The sequence below is a fragment of the Hippopotamus amphibius genome, chromosome 14, assembly GCF_030028045.1.
Source record: "Hippopotamus amphibius kiboko isolate mHipAmp2 chromosome 14, mHipAmp2.hap2, whole genome shotgun sequence".
NCBI lineage: Eukaryota > Metazoa > Chordata > Mammalia > Artiodactyla > Hippopotamidae > Hippopotamus > Hippopotamus amphibius.
The window spans coordinates 77,685,254-77,701,310 of NC_080199.1; the positions used below are offsets into that span (position 1 = coordinate 77,685,254).

The 16,057-nt window shown below is 54.5% G+C and overlaps 2 protein-coding genes across 5 annotated transcripts in view; both read left to right on the top strand.

The window, feature by feature from the left end:
- Window positions 1-4,189, top strand: part of LOC130835613 (collagen alpha-1(I) chain-like) — a 73,808-nt gene extending 69,619 nt beyond the window's left edge. Inside the window, exons 4-5 of the mRNA XM_057707218.1 lie at window positions 2,216-2,584; window positions 4,124-4,189. Coding sequence (XP_057563201.1) covers window positions 2,216-2,584; window positions 4,124-4,189 — 435 coding nt within the window. The remainder of the gene's footprint in view (window positions 1-2,215; window positions 2,585-4,123) is intronic.
- Window positions 1-16,057, top strand: part of SPATA13 (spermatogenesis associated 13) — a 65,643-nt gene that overhangs the window by 17,413 nt on the left and 32,173 nt on the right. For 2 of the 4 annotated variants that reach the window (XM_057707464.1, XM_057707458.1), the window contains exons 2-3: window positions 2,216-2,584; window positions 4,299-4,443. In XM_057707464.1, coding sequence (XP_057563447.1) covers window positions 4,428-4,443 — 16 coding nt within the window. In that variant the 5' untranslated portion in view covers window positions 2,216-2,584; window positions 4,299-4,427. Of the gene's footprint in view, window positions 1-2,215; window positions 2,585-4,298; window positions 4,444-8,963; window positions 8,983-11,381; window positions 11,399-16,057 lie in introns of those variants that run through there. The other 2 variants (XM_057707463.1, XM_057707461.1) reach the window with 2 other exon arrangements.

Genomic DNA, 16,057 nt, shown 5'->3' on the forward strand with positions numbered 1-16,057 from the left:
ATGTGACTGCAGGAAGTGGTTAGCACTGGGAGCTTATAGAGCATCTTAGTAGGAGCAGGGAGGCAGAAAAAGGCACTTACGGGAAAACAACTGACTTTTGGGAAAGATAAGGGGCCTGCAGGAGAACAGGTGGCGGATGGGATAGCTTTGTGTCTGTGTCTGTTTAGGTGAGGGTTTCTGCTCTCAGTGATGAGGGTCAAATCTTCCCTGGTTGGAAGGAAGAGAATCCCATCCCAAGGGAGGGGATTGGTGACAATTGAGTTCTGCTTTCAAGCAGAAGAAAAGCCTGTTCTTAAATGCCTGCAGCTTGAGGTCATGTTTGTGCCACAGTGGTGTGTTCTGGACCCTGAGAGTGGTGGCATGAATTCAAGATAGGGATCCCGGCTGTAAGAGCTGGCAGGTAGCAGGGAGTGGTGAGTGCCAGGGCCCTCTGTCTTCTGAGCAGAGGGGACCTGGTACGTGGGAAGCGTTGTGGCTTAGTGGGGACAGAGGTTACAAGGCCCACACCTGGCGTCTCTGTGGCTGCTAACCTGCGGGCCCTGGGCATGTCACGTCACTTCCCTGGGCCTCAGATTGGAAATACGGGACCTGCATTTCAGGTCTCAGTTGCCACTGATTGGCGAGAGGCAGGGCTCCTTGGGCCAGTCCTCAGCGCGGGGCTGGGGCGGGGACATCGGCCCTGCTGGGCCCCAGCCAGTGTGGCCTGCTCTGCTGGCCTGCAGTCACGTGACTTGCCTGGTTCTCCCCGCCCTCCGTGGGCTGGGCTCTGTTTTACTTTCATGTTGCTGTTACCTAATGTCTCCGGATGGAGGAGCAGAGGGCACGGGGCTCGCAGGGACGGTGCCGGCAGACTCTGCTGCCCCCCTGCTCCCCCCACAGAGCCTGCAGCAGCCTTCTCTGCGCCCAGACTGGAGGGTCTGCTGGGCGAGAGCGTGTCTCCGGGTGGTGGGGGGAGGCCTGCGATGGTTGTTTTCCCATCTGTATGGGCATAGAGTTGCTTTACACTGTTGTGCCAGTTTCTGCCGTGCACCAGCTGTATGTATACATACATCCCCATCTCCCCTCCCTCTTGAGCCTCCCTCCCACCCTCCCCATCCCATCCCTCTAGGTCATCACCAAGCATCGAGTTGATCTCCCTGTGTTATGCAGCAGCTTCCCACTAGCTATCTGTTTTACATTTGGTCGTGTATAAATTTCAGTGCTACTTTCCCAAGTCTGTTCTCTACGTCTGCATCCTTATTCCTGCCCAGCCACTAGGTTCTTCAGTAACTTTTTTTAGACTCCATATGTATGCGTTAGCATACGGTATTTGTTTTTCTCTTTCTGATTCACTTCACTCTGTATGACAGACGCTAGGTCTATCCACCTCACTACAGATGACTCAATTTCATTTCTTTTTATGGCTGAGTAATGTTCAATGGCTTTTTAAGAGCAGTGATTCACCAGGGCTGGTGCAGGTGGCCCTCTAGCTCCCCAAGGTGGCATCTCATTCTCCAGGACCCAGGAAGTCTGCAAAGCTGCAGACCTTAGGCACCTCGCCTGGGGCTACAGGGTCAGCTAGGGGCCCAGCCAGACTTACACGGATGTCTGTCCATTTCCACACCTCGTGGTTTTTTCTTAGTTCATTGCCTTGCCCCTGCAAAAGTTACGTGAAAACTTAGAAAGTATTGCTGAATTCAGGGGTGCAGGCTCTCCAGCTGCGGGATTGGCTGGTCTGGAAACTGAGATCCTGAAAGCTTGGGGGTGGCTAGTCCCAGTGCACACAGCTAGTTAGTAGGCTGATCTAGTCCTCGGAGCCCTAGTTCAGTGCTCGGCCCGTCAGACTGAGTCCTGAGTGTCGGGCTGAGCAGCCCAGACTCAGCCCTCTTGAAGCACCTTCTGTCTGTGAATGTTGCTGAGAGAAAGTTACCCCACATAATGTTGTGTGTATTTGGGGAGACACCTGCTGTAGTTAAAGGTCGTTTTGTTCACTCACCGTGGTGCTGATTTTCTTAGTATCTTGTACCTCCTGGCTCATGATGGGGCACCAGACATCACTAGGGAAATGAGGGTTTTCACTCAGCCTCCGAGTAGAGACAGGCATGCCTCTTCTCATCCGTGTTTCTGGTGCACAGACAGCTCGGCAGGGGGCTGGGGAGGGTCGGGATGCCTGGCTTGTTCCTCTTCTTTTCCTTCCTGGAAGTCGCCCTCACCTAACTTCTTCGCATTTGAAAAGGTTGTGACCGAGGGGTCCTGGAGGCCAGCCTCACCACCACCACTGGAGGAAGAACGGCCCGAGGCTCAGAGGGTCCCCAGGAGGAGATGGGGATCCGGCAGGAGGGCGCGGCCCCGACCACTCTCCGACTACGGCCAGCTGGTCAGCCGGAGTCTGTCCATCCCTGAGGACTCGATCGCCGCAGACCCCCAGAAGGAGTGCGCCGGGGACGGCGACCACCCGCCCAGTGTGGCCCCCACCGACCCTGCAGACCAGGCTCCTGCCGGGGGCTGCCCCCGGGCCCTGAGAAGACGCCCCATCTCCGTGATCGGCGGGGTCGGCTTCTATGGGAGCAGCCAGGCGGAGGAGGGCGAGGCCCTGCTGCCCCAAGTAAGACCGGGCGCGAGGCCACCAAAGCCCCTCAGCCCTCCAGGCTCCGGCCTCTGTCCTCGGCTGCAGACTCACCAGACACGCTGTCCTTTCTCCTCTCTGCCTCGAGGATGACGTCATCCGCTCACAGCCTTTCTTCCTGACTTTGAAAACACGCCTGAATTAGAACTAACCCGCTGACCTTTGGATGTCTCTTACTAACCTTCTGTCTCTCTGGGATCTCGAGTAACATGTGACACTGGTTTGCTGCTTGTTCTGAATCACCTGGGGAAAGTTAGCCTGCATATTTAGTGAGCTGCCTGAAAGAAGGAATCTGGAAAGTGTCGCTTATCCTTAAAATGGAAAGATAAGAAAAAAATACATCCATTTTTTTTTTTCTAGAGATGAGAAAATAATTTTTTCTACTATTTTCTTACTCTTTACATGTCAGTTTCAGCTTTGTACTGTTTTGACACTAGAATCAAATCTTCATTTTATTCCCTTAGTATATTTTAGTAATTCCGCAAGTATTTATCAATCACCCAGAAAGCCCTTTGAGTCTACAAAAGATTTCAATAAAGGGCCTGTTCAGAAGGATTTTCTGTTATTTGGTGGGACTCGTACCCCAGCCATGGTCAAGGGTTCACAGAACCGTACATGAGTCAGTGCCAATTTCATTTTTTTTTAAACTTGCCAGTTAATCGTAAGTAACCCATGAGTTCTCTTGAAAGGGCCGTTCTGTGTCGGTGTTGGGTTTTACATTCACATTCTCCCTATAAGCCCAGCACGGTGCTTGTTTATAACCAATACCCGAAAACCTCTTGCTTAATGGAACGAAACTGAATTGAATTCTTAAGGTAAAAAGCAAGTTACGCCGAAGGATACCGCAGATTTTTGTTGTGTTAAGATGCTCTGCACAGGAGGAGGTGGGTCTGGAAGGCGGCTCTGCTTGCCACGGTGTCCCCAGCACCACTCAGGGAGTGATTCCACATGAAAGCAGACTGGAATCTGTTCTAACGCGAAACTCAGCCTAGGGGAGATCTGCAGCGTGTAGACATTTCTTCCCTTCGGAGCATCCGAAACAAGTGCAGTAAGATAGCTTTGTGCACTGTAAGCTCGGGAGATCTGCAGCGTGCAGACATTTCTTCCCTTCGGAGCATCCGAAACAAGTGCAGTAAGATAGCTTTGTGCACTGTAAGCTCTTTAGGGAACTGGATAGAAAAATCCTGAGAAAAGCAGGTGGACCAGCTTGGCCTTCGATGTAGCTGTAGGGACGACGCACGTGGGAGGTCACGGGGGCACGCAGATGATTCTGGATTTGCGGAAAACCAGCTCTCCTTTTAGACTGAGCTTAAAGGCCCTGTTAGTTTAGGTGAACAGAGCCGTGCTCCACAAAAGCTGGTCCCCACTGTGGGCGGGTGTGAGGCGGGGCCTGGGTCACTAGTGCTGCCTCTGCTTCCCTGGGGGCTGTGGGGGGGGGGGCACAACGTCCCCCACCTGCTCCCCCTCCTCCTCCATGCTGGCCTTTCCGGAGCGTCCCCCACGGGTGTGTCCTGACAGGTGGCCGAATGGGATGCCCCGAGGGGTCGGCACTGGGGTTTCCAGTTAGAGGAGCGTGGCCCTTGAGCTTGTGCACCTGGTCCTCGGCTGTGAGCTGGGGCCTCAAAGGGAGGATGCCGAGCTCCCGGGGCCCCCACTTCCTGCCTCTTCTCACCGCCTCTCCTTCCCTTTGCAGCCAGCCTGCCGGCCGCCAGTGCCCGCGCACCAAGTGCCACCCTACCGCGCCGTGTCGGCCCGGCTGCGGCCGTGCGCCTTCTCCCAGAGCACTCCCATCGGGCTGGACCGCGTGGGACGCCGGCGGCTCATGAGAGCGTCCAACAGTGAGTCTCGCGGGCCTTCCTGGTCCCGCTCCCAGAGATGGGTGTGGCGTCCTCGGTGGGGCTGTTTCTGTTCACCCAGGAGCCCAGTCCGCTGCGCCCCGTCCGCCTGCCCCGGGCCCCTGGGGTGGGGAGGGGTCACTGGGTGTCAGGAGCCGCCCCTGCAGGGGTGGGCTCACCGGCCCCTGTCCAGGGAGGGTGCCCTGCAGGCTCCGTGCCATCACGGTGACCCTGAGCTTGAGGAGTCTGGGTCCCGAGTTCCTGCCATGGAGGCATGAGCTCCTGACCTCGAATGGGCTCCGGGGGTTTTGTCTTAACCCTTTGAAAGCTCTGTCTGTGTGTTTGAGTCTCACCAGTACTGTTTGAACAGCACAGAAGAGTTTATCTAACAGAGTTGTTCATATGCCATCCTAGTCCTTACCCAGTAAGTACTTGCTGACCTGAATTCATGGAGTGGTTCCGGTTTCTGAGGGAAACCACTGATGTCTGCGCCTGCCCGCGGGCTGGACAGTGCCCTGGCCAGGCGCACGGGGCAGGAATAGGACGGGCACTCGCGGTGGGGCAGATGCCGCGCTGTGGGCTCTGATTGTGCCCTGGAGCTCCCTGCCCTGGTGGATGTTGTCGTCACCCTCCTCTCACAGACCAGAAACCCCACGTGTAAATAGGGGAGCCACCCAGGACGTGGCAGAGAAGGGACCTGAGTCTACAGGCAAGCAGAATTTTCACTTCAGGCCCATGTTTTTAACCGCTGAACGGTGCTGACTGTCTAAAGAGCCCCGGCAGACTGCTAGTGACCACAGCGTGGGCTGCCAGGTTTCCGGCCTGCCCTTTGAAGAGAAGCGTCGTGCGGGGATCGGGCACGGGGGCATGCGGAGGCCTGGCTCCTGGGCGGCGGGCACGCCCGGGCCCCGCGTTGACAGCGGAGACCGGGGCCGCACTTGAAGAGCATGGTGTCTAGAGGCCTGAGGGAGGCTGAGGGCGCCGCTGGTAGCAGGGTGGGTTCCTTCCGAGGCCGGAGGGAGACCCTCTGCCGGCCTCTCTCCTGGCTCCTGGGGCCCCCGCGCCTGGACGCATCTCCCTCGTCTCTGCCTTCATCTTCACGTGACATCTGCGTGCTCTGTTGAATCAGGGCCCACCCTAATGGTTGCATCTTGGCTTGATCATCTACTAAGACCCTTTTTCCAAATAAGGCCACAATCGTTGGTACTGGGGGTTAGAATTTTAGCATGTTTTGGGGGGACACAATTCAGCCCAGAGCTTACCATGACCACAGCCCCATACAGCGTGCACACGTGTGGTCAGAGGTCTCACAAGGATATGCAAAAGTGAAAATAGTGTAGTTAGGGTGGTAGGAATGTGTACATAGTCTCTTCTCCAACCCTGTATTCGTACAAACAGCTTATTTCTGTGCCTTTCATAACCATGTTTTGTTTTGAGTTTAGCGTTGTTTTGTTGAGAGACAACAAAAACTAACCCTGCCTAGCTGGAGCAAAAAGAGAACGGCTTGGAAGGGTGTCAGGGGTTCCCAGAATTGACAGAGCGGCTGGGAACCCGTCTAGGAAATGGACGGCAGTCAGGGTCGCTCCTGGGAGCAGAGGAGCCACGTGGAAAGAACCGAGGAAGGCACAGTCCATCTGTCCTTCACTTACTTAAGAGTCAAAGCCCCAGGGTGGGGGCTCAGCTCCCCAGCTCAGGTGACGTGCCCACCACCTGGGGGCAGTGGGGCAGAGGGGAGGATGCGGTCCTCCAGGGATGGACCCCTTGTCTCCATACAAGGAGACAGGTGCGTGGATTTCCTGACCATGATGAGGAAGGTCCCCCAAGGGAAATCCAGATGTGTTGGAAATAGAAATAGATTCTGGACTGATGCCCGTGTGTTCATTCCCTCATCCATCCATTCCTTCATTCACTGTTGAGGACCTGCCACGTGCCAGGTGACAGCCGTAAGCCCAGCAAAGCCCCTCACATCACGCACAGTCTAGTGCTGGGATGATAAGTTCACAGTTCATAACTATAACATGGCAGGTGGCTCTGTAAAGAGGGATGAAGCAGGTAGAGCGTATTCGTTTTTTTTTTTTTTTTTAAGAACTTTTATTGAGATACAGTTAACAGACAATAAACAGCATATATTTAGAGTGTACAATTTGGTATCCCAATCTCCCACTTCATTCCCCCCCACCCTCCCTGCTTTCCCCACTTGGTGTCCATGTGTTTGTTCTCTACACCTGTGTCTCTATTTCTGCCTTGCATTTCCTCTTTCATAGTTGTTAGCATTTGCCTTATGTATTCAGGTGCTCCTATATTGGGTGCATATATATTTATAATTGTTATCTCCTCTTCTTGGATGGATCCCTTGATCTTTATGTAGTGTCCTTTCTTATCTCTTGTAACATTTTTTATTTTAAAATGAGTATTGCTACTCCAGCTTTCTTTTGATTTCCATTTGCATGGAATATCTTTTTCCATCCCCTCACTTTCAGTCTGTATGTGTCCCTAGGTCTGAAGTGGGTCTCTTGTAGACAGCACATACATGGGTCTTGTTTTTGTAGCCATTCAGCCAGTCTGTGTCCTTTGGTTGGGGCAATTAGTCCATTTACATTCAAGGTAATTCTCAATATGTATGTTCCTGTTACCATTTTCTTAATTGTTTTATGTTTTTGTAGGTCCTTTTCTTCTCTATGTTTCCTGCTTAGAGAAGTTCCTTTAGCATTTGTTGTAGGGCTGGTTTGGTGGTACTGAATTCTCTTAGCTGTTGCTTGCCTGTAAAGCTTTGGATTTCTCCGTGGAATCTGAATGAGATCCTTGCTGGGTAGAGTATTCTTGGTTGTAGGTTATTCCCTTTCATCACTTGAAATATATCCTGCCACTCCCTTCTGGCTTGCAGAGTTTCTGCTGAGAAATCAGCTGTTACCCTCATGGGAGTTCCCTTGTATGTGATTTGTCGTTTTTCCCTTGTTGCTTTTAATAACTTTTCTCTGTCTTTAATTTTTGTCAATTTGACTACTGTATGTCTTGGCATGTTTCTCCTTGGGTTTATCCTGCCTGGGACTCTCTGAGCCTCCTGGACTTGGGTAGCTGTTTCCTTTCCCATGTTAGAGAAGTTTTCAACTAGAATCTCTTCCAATATTTTCTCGGGTCGTTTCTCTCTCTCTTCTCCTTCTGGGACCCCTATAATGTGGATGTTGGTGTGTTTAACATTGTCCCAGAGGTCTCTTAGACTGTCTTCAGTTCTTTTCATTCTTTTTTCTTTATTCTTTTCTGCATCAGTGATGATCACCATTCTGTCTTCCAGGTCACTTATTCGCCCTTCTGCCTTAGTGAATCTGCTATTGGTTCCTTCTAGTGTATTCTTCATTTTAGTTATTGTGTTGCATATCTCTGTTTGTTTGCTCTTTAATTCTTCTAGGTCTTCAGTAAACTTTTCAATCTTTGCATCCAGTCTTTTTTTCAAAGTCCTGGATCATCTTCACCATCATTATTCTGAATTCTTTTTCTGGAAGGGTGCTTATCTCCTCTTCATTGAGTTGTTTTTCTGGGGTTTTATCCTGTCCCTTCATCTGGTACAAAGTCTTTTGCCTTTTCATTTTCTCTGTCTTTCTGTGGCTGTGGTTTTCAGTTCCACAAGGCAAAATACTGCTGATACTGCTTGATTCTGCTGTCTGCCCTCTTGTGGAGGAAGCTATCTAGTGTATTCGTTTTTAAGGTTTTGTTTTGTTTTGTTTTGTTTTGGGTTTTTTGGGGGCTGTGTGTGGCTTGCGGGATCTTAGTTCCCTGGCCAGAGGTTGAACCCTGGCCCTCAGCAGTGAAAGTGCGGAGTCCTAAGCACTGGCCCCGCTAGGGAATTCCTGGGTATTCGTTTTTTAAAGGAACATTGTTTTAACTTGGCGCACTTGTTCCATGTCTAATATAAACCCTGACACTGCTTCCCTAGAGGGACACAGCCCAGAGCTCACCGGTCACTGTGCATCTCGAAGCCCAGGGCCTCTGAGCGCCTCCCCACCTCCAGCCCCACCGCAAGGCCTTGTCAGTGTTGCTGCACACAAGTAAATTCAAGCAGCGCACCCTTATGATCGTGGAAAGAGGCGGGAGGAAAAGAAATAGAAAATACATAAATATCATGTGTGCATACATACGTGGTACCAGGAGCAGACACATCTCTCCTCTGCCTCTGGTTGCGAGGCACACGGGCTGTTTCTGACCCTGCCCAACCCCACTGTTTGCTCCGGAGCCTCTGCCTGGCACCCCACCTGAGGCTGGTCTTTGCCCACTGAGGTGCTCCAAGCCTTCACTCCGTATGTTTTTGAGCTGGTAGTGGTCATGCTTGCTTCAAGTCACCATGATCTCCTTTATTCCCTTCTTAGTCAAAACCAGTCTAAAAAAGAAAGAAGTGTGCAGCACCAGCTCTGAGCCAGGCACCACTTTCACCATTTGGAGTAAAGCAGAGAATAAAGCATCACAGAACATTTACGTTCCAGCATTTAAGCAGATTGAGTCAGTGGAAAAGGAGGATGAACTCAGGCACTAATGATGGTCCTGGAGAAGGTGAGGGCGGGCATGGAGGTGGAGGAGGAGCCGGAGGGGCAGTGGGCAACCTCCCGTCCCCAAGGAGGTGACGCTGGAGCCACGACCTGGGAGAGCTGAGGGAGAAGTCCCGGCGGGAGGAGCACCCGGTGCCCAGAGTCGGGCAGGAGCTCGGTGTGTCTGAGGTCCAGCAAGAAGGCCGGGGTGCCCGGGGCTCGGGAGGCAAGGGCGGGAGAGGATGCGGCAGCCTGGAGGTTAGAGAGAGGCTGGCTGCAGAGGGCGTCGGAGGTCTCAAGGATTTGGGGTTATTCCGCACGAAACGGGAAGCCGTTGTCAGCAGGGCTTCAGAGAGGAAGGCTGTCTGGGGAGAGAGGGCAGAGGAAGGAGGCTGATAGGGGGGTGGTTGTGTGGGTTCAGTTGGGAAATGATGGTGGCAGCGACCACAAAAGACACCCATGTGTTCCCCGGGAGCGCACTTCCCTGAGCTAAAGAGGCCGGCCTCGGCCCTGGGCCAACGGGGCGCGGGCTGGGGGCTCTGGTGCAGGTACTGGCTGGACAGGAGACACGTTGTCAGCGGATTAGGAAGTGACCCTCACCCCCCGTGGTGACCCCTTCGCTTCTGGACAGCAGTGAACATCCCCTTCTCTCCAGGGAGATTCCAGCAGGGGTCTGCTCGGTAAGGCCAACAGATCCACATCTGGAATGTCTCTTCCAGTAAGGACAGGCCATCCACCCCTCTATTATGGAAAGGGCCCATTGTAATCAGCTCCCCACAAGGAGCCGTCTGGGTCCTTCCAGGAACCCTGTCATTAACTTTGTTGAGGGGACACCCTGTGGTTTAGTCCAGGCTTGGCGTCCGTTGCTGCCACCAGGGCCATTTCATCGTCTGAACCCGCTGAGTCAGCATCAAGATGCCCAGGGACAAAGGGGGACATTTGCGGGGCGGGACGTACTGTCCCACGGTTGTTAAATAGCCCGGTTGCAGTCGGATTCCCGCGGGACAGGTGGTTTCCCGGGCTCCCGGTGTGTGGGGATGTGTCCAATCACGCGCCTCCCCAGAGCAGCCCTTTAAGCCGCTTGGTTCCCGCCAAGCCCCTGCAGGGGCTCCTTGGCTCACCCGTTTGCTCCAACCGCGGATGCACACGGGCTAGCCCCCCGCTGAGGCCACCTCCTCTCAGTCGGCAGTTCCAGAAAGGGCATCGCTTAGACTTTGCTGCTGGGGGACTTCCCTCTCCTGGGGGCGCCCGGGCAGTGGCGGAAGGTCTGGAAGGAGGAGGGGCAGTCGTGGGGCCCCCACCCCAGGGTCACCTGGCTTCTGCTCCACGAGGCCCTGAGTGTGGAGCCGACTCAGATCTGGGGCTGAGTGCCCCCCGATTCCCTGTGGTGGTGGCTCTCGTGCGCACCAGATTTGGAGATTTCCTGCTACACGAATCAAGCAGTACCTTCATGCTGTCACGCATCCGTTTTGTCCCCAGGGACCCGGTGATACGTTAAGCTCAGCCGCAGATCGGGTGGGTCGGACCGTCCCAGTGAGCGAGCTGGCCCTGCTGTCTGGGACAGAAGCCGCGCCCACGCTTCCCACCTGCACCTCCCCGTCCCACCTCCTCGGTCTCCCGCTGGCTTCCCAGGCCCAGGGAGGTTAGCAGCAGGTTGATTGTAGAGTAGCTGCCGGGTCCGTCGTCTGGTTTGTGGGGTGAGCCCAGCGGCGGGTGAGGACCTGACACACCAGCTCCAGCATTTCTGCCTCCCAGACTTCGCACGCCTTCTTCATCTGCCAGGAGCTGCCTTATGAGTGGGCAGTACTGGGTCCCAATTTCCATCCCACCGACGTGCTGGGGTGGCACCCCACCTCCGGAGCCCGTGTGTGCAATGCAGAATCCCTGGTAGATGCCATGCAGATGGACAGATTTGCTTTGATCTGAATGATGTTTGGTAAATATAGTGTGTGAACCTTCTTTGGTTTCTGAGGCCAACCAGCCGGCTATGAAAAGGTCATTTTGAGACCAGGGGGGACATTTTCACGTGGATTCCGTATTCAGAGAAGGAATTATTGTTAATTTTGTTCTTCGGGATAATGAGAGTGTAAGTCCTTATTCGTTTGGGTACATACTAAACATGTGCTGCATGGAATGATATATGGGAGATTTGCTTTAAAATATCCAAAAAAACTGTTGGGAAATAGTTGGAAAAAAATGATAAACTATTGGTCATGGTGGGTTCATCATATAATTTCTCCACTTTTGTGTTTGTTTGCAATTTCCTAGAATAAAAACTTCTAAAAATCATGAAAAGGATGTTTCCTCATCCCTGGTCAAGTGCTCTCAAAACCTCCAAATCCCAGATGTACCCACAACTAACATTTTCTCAAAACTGCGGAAATTTGATCCTGAGCGCTTTCATTTTTCTTAAGAGAGGAAGACCTGCTCTGCTAGGTGAGGTGAGGTCCTCCTCAGAGCTCGGCACCTGTGCTCTGCCCCTTTCCAGAACCCGTTATGCCTCCCTGGCCTTGTCCCGAGCGCTCGTCTGCCCTCCTCTCTGAGGAGGGGCGCAGGGAGCGGCCCTCGGGCGTGGCTGCCCACTGCGCGGCGGTGGTGTTGGACTGATGGGATTCCGCCCTGAGTCACAGTGGCGCTCACACGGGCTTTTGTCAAGTTCGGGGCGGGGAGGCTGCAGCCTGTGAAGACCCTGTGGCTTTCCTGGCGGTGGCGTTTGTGTCCCTCGCTCCTCCGTGGGCCAGAGCAAGCGTGCCTGCGCGGTGCTGACGTTCTCCTAGGGAGCCGTCCTCACTGCCGTCCTGCGTTTCTTTACCTCCGAGACCCCTGACTCCATCCCAGCCTGATTTTCCCATACGGTACTTACTTCGGTTCCTGCCCTCCTTCCCCCCGTAACTAGTCTATCTGTTCTGATCGGAGGTCAGGGTCGACCGCTTTTCCGACGTCTCATTCCTGTGTCTACTCATGCTTCTCTTTCTGCGCATCCCACCCCTGAGTTCAGACTGGTTTTCTCCCGGGATGATTATCTTAATTGTCTCTGGAATAGTGCTCAACAACAGAGGAAAGAAAATGGCAAGATTAGGTACGATGACAGCTTATTATAAAGAACAGAGAAGATGACTTTATGGGGTGACACAAACATGAGTTGACATGATTGGATTTTTTATGGCTTTTAAAAGCATTCCGAAATTACTCACATTATTGCTTGATTTGACTTGATTTTTTTTCCCCACGTCTTGATTTCTTATGAATATAGGCACTTCGCCAGCTGGGAGAGAGGATCAAGGTAAACCAGTGTAGTCCTCCAGTCCCCTGGGCCAGAATCCCTCGGTCTTCACAGAACGATGTCATCATTTCAGCTACTAACCACGGGGCTGTGAAACTCTAACTCGTAACCACCTGTGTACATGATATCTTCATTAGGAAACAGCCGAAAAAAACCAGGCCTTCAAGGCATAATAGATATAAATAACATCTTGTTCTGCAAAAGGATAACCCAAATTATACACGTTACACAACTGGCCACCTGTGTGTGAAGCACATCCGAGCTGGCCAGTGCTGGTGGAGGGAGGAGCTATTTTGGAAACCTCCTCTGAGGTGTAAAACTTCCCAGTTCTGCTGTCAGTAGGAAAGCAAGAAAAAAGTGCTGCAGACCGCACTGCAGTGGGTCAGGGTCTCCCACAAGCACGCACTCAGAGGTGAGGGCAGGGACGGCAGAGCTTAGACGTGTCCAAAATAAGGCACTTAGGGACGAGAAATCCAGCATGCTGCGTTTCTCCTTTTGCCGAGAAGGCGCGGAGGCCTGTTTCAGAGACGCGTCCGGGTCTGAAAGGAGGTGCAGGTGTTCCCGCCCCCCCACCGCGCAGTGGGGTCCTGCTGCCTCCCTGCACGTCCGCGGAAAGGCCAGGCAGGAGCTCCCGCCAGGGGGGCTGGAAGCGGGCCGGTCCCGCTTAGCCCGTCGTGAGCCCGGTGACCTCTCCGGGGTGGACCCTGACCCCCCGAGACCCGCGCGGGCGCTGCCGCCCCCGGGGCCCCCGGGGCCTGGGGGCTCCTCTCCAGCCCCGGCCGCGCCCCCTGTGCGCACGCTGTCCGCGGCGCTGGAGCGCCTGGGGTCCTGGACGTGCGGCTGCAGGTGGGATGCTGCTGGCGTGGCGGGGGGGCTGTCCACGGGGTCCCGCGCGCGCCTCCGGCAACCGCCGCCCCCACCGGCCTGGCTTTCCTGGGGGACGGTCTCCCCACGGAGCTCTAGGGTTGGTTTGCCTGCGTGGGTGTGCGGGTTGCAGCGCGGGGCAGGATCCGCTGCCTTGAAAGCCCAGTAGGGTCCCAGAACAGCTGGGCTTATCCCGCAGGCGACCTTCTTCCGGCTGCAACTTCCGGTCCTTCCATTTGATTTTGTGCAGAGAGAGGTTGTATTTTCTCAGAACCAGAGAGCTTTCCTTACGTAGGCGCTGATTTTCTTTCCCCCGTTTAGGAACGAGTATTGATTGTAAAAGCCAGTCTACCCAACCTCATTATGAAGTTGATAAGCTTCATATTATCAGGCAGTGAGGCAGGACCTGCCATCAGGACATCATCACGCGGTGGCATCTTAGGACACGGCCAAGGTGCGCTGAAACCTGCTGAGTTGAGCTTTCAGGATGCCCTTGGGTCCGGAGTCCCCGTGTTTGTATTGGTCCGTTGAACACAATACACACGGTGGTGTATAACACGTATGCATACATCAGTACGTGCCCTGTGATCCGTGAGGCACTGGTGGAGGCTGGCTGGTCCCGGGAGGCCAGAGGCTGAGCCCACGGAACCTCCCGGCTGGTGTCCAGACCTGGAAAGCCACTGCAAAGGAGAACAGGCAGATCCCATCTGGGGAGCCCCCAGGCTTTCCCGAGAAAATGATGTCAGAGCGGAGACCTGAAGGCTGAGCGGGACTTGGGTGACGTGTGGTGCTGGGAGAAGGTGTGTTCCAGGCTGGGGGTGCTACCCACCAGGGTTCTTGGCCTCCCCAGTCAAGAGAAATTGACCGTAGGCCGGACGGGAAATTCAGGCCAGGCTTTACGGGGGGCCGTGCTGCGGAGGGGAGCGAGAACAAACAACGGGTGGCCTCACTTACTCCCGGAGGAGGGGCGAGCTGGTTCCTCACGGGGGGTGATGGTAGGGGTGTGTCCAGGGGCGGGTGGGCAGCTGGCTTGGGCGGGTTCCCCACCTGCTTGGTGGCGTCGCGTGCAGGGGGCTCTTCAAAAGGGGCAGCTGGGTCTTTTGGTCTTTTTGTATCTTTTGTCCAGAATGTGCACCAGCCGCTCACGCATGCCGTTATTTTCAGTCCCATACAGTTCCTTTGTATTTTCTTGCTGGAGGAGCAGTCTGTCCAGGTGCAGACGTTGCAGCCCTGCAGCAAGGGTCGCAGGTGCCAGCCCGTGTCAGGGGAACAGCGTGTGCAGAGGGCGGGAATCAGAGGATAGAGACTCGAGAAACCCAGGCTTGGGTTGCCCCTCAGAAACTATCTTAACCCAGCCACGCACTCATCAGACGGACGTGTCCTCGTGCAGACGGAGCCTGCGTTGCGCAGGTCGTTGGGGGGCGGTGCCCTCCGTGCTGCCCTCCTGGTGGAATGGTGTTCTCCCTGGGAGTCAAGGGCGTGGCTCCAGGCTGGCTCTGGTGGCTGCAGCCGTTACGGTAGTCATGGTTCAGCTCTATTGACAAATGAAGTGTGAACATGGGACTCAAAGAGACACCGATGAAAGCTAAACACTTTGAGGAGGCTCGATCAAGGTGAATTGCTAAAAAACTATTTTCAGTCAGATAAGAGCTGAGAGCTGTAAAGCATGGAAGAGTCAGGGCACCTGTACTCAGAACACTTCTGGTTATTCCCTTCAAGCATCCGGGATGGGAGATCAGAGTGACACGTGATGGGAGTGACCTGCAGAATCCCTGTCCCGTGGCCACGGCCGGGGAGACCTCTGGTCCTCCGCGCTAACGGGCGAATCAGCTGCACCTCTGTACGCTGAAGCGGAGGTGTTTGGGGCGGGATGCGTGTGCAACGTTGTGCCTTGGGCCTCTCGGGCAGCCTGACCACGCCTGGTGGGAGGGCCTTGCTGTGGCCCCCGAGGCTGTGGCAGGGTTGAGACGCGAGCTGGGTCTAGATGAGGGATCAGACTGTGAGAGGCGGGCCTCCTGTGAAGGGGGTCAGACTTCACCCTGGGGGCACTGGGGGCACTGGGTCAAGCGGGAGAACTGTAAGTGGAGTGGGATGGTCTGGAGTGTGTTTTGATGTCACTGGCTAGACTGTGGACCTGCCTGGAGACAGGAGACTCAGTCAGTGGACAGAGCCCGGAACCAGGAACGCGATGGTTCTCCGGGAGAAACGAAGACCTGAAGGTTGAGCAACTGTTCGGCTGTTTGCGGGGCAGACCCCCTGGTTCCCAGGTGACGGGGAGCATAGGAGAGAAGCACAGGAGTGGGGGGCTTGGGTCCGTTCCAGCCCTTGGAGTTGGAGGCGCAGGTGGGGCAGCTTGGTAGAGATCTCATCACCCGGCCTGCACCGCGAGGGTCTCGTGAGGAGGGGGGGCCCAGGCTAGAGGGGAAACTGTGGAGTCATCGGCAAGTGGATGGCTCTTCTCCAGGCTGGTGCAGGGAGGGGCCCAGCCCAGGGTGTGTGTGGAGTGAGGAGAGGGTCAGCCTTTGGGGGCCAGTAAAGGAACAGGGGTCCACAGACAAGAGAGAAGAGGAGTAGCCAGGCGGGTGAGTGGTGTCCAGATGTCCAAGGATGCCAGGCTCCAGGGAGGCGGTGCTTACAATGTCACCTGTGCCCAGGGTCAAGTCCGTGGATCCAGCGGCAGCCGGGAACGTGTGGGTTTTGAGAAAAGCGGTTTCAGTTCCATGAGAGGCCACAGCCAGGATGCAGGAGGGCATCTCCACGGTGGTGGGGAGAGTCCAGACCTTAGGCGTGATCGTGGGGGGATTTTCTCTGTTTTGTTCATGTGTGTTGTGTTTCTGATTTGATAGCCAAAAATTTCCCACACGTGCTAGGGCTCACTAAAAACTGTTTGTTTTGCTATCGTATTAAAAAAAACCCCATTTTTACCATGTCTGAAAGCTCATTAATATGGCTG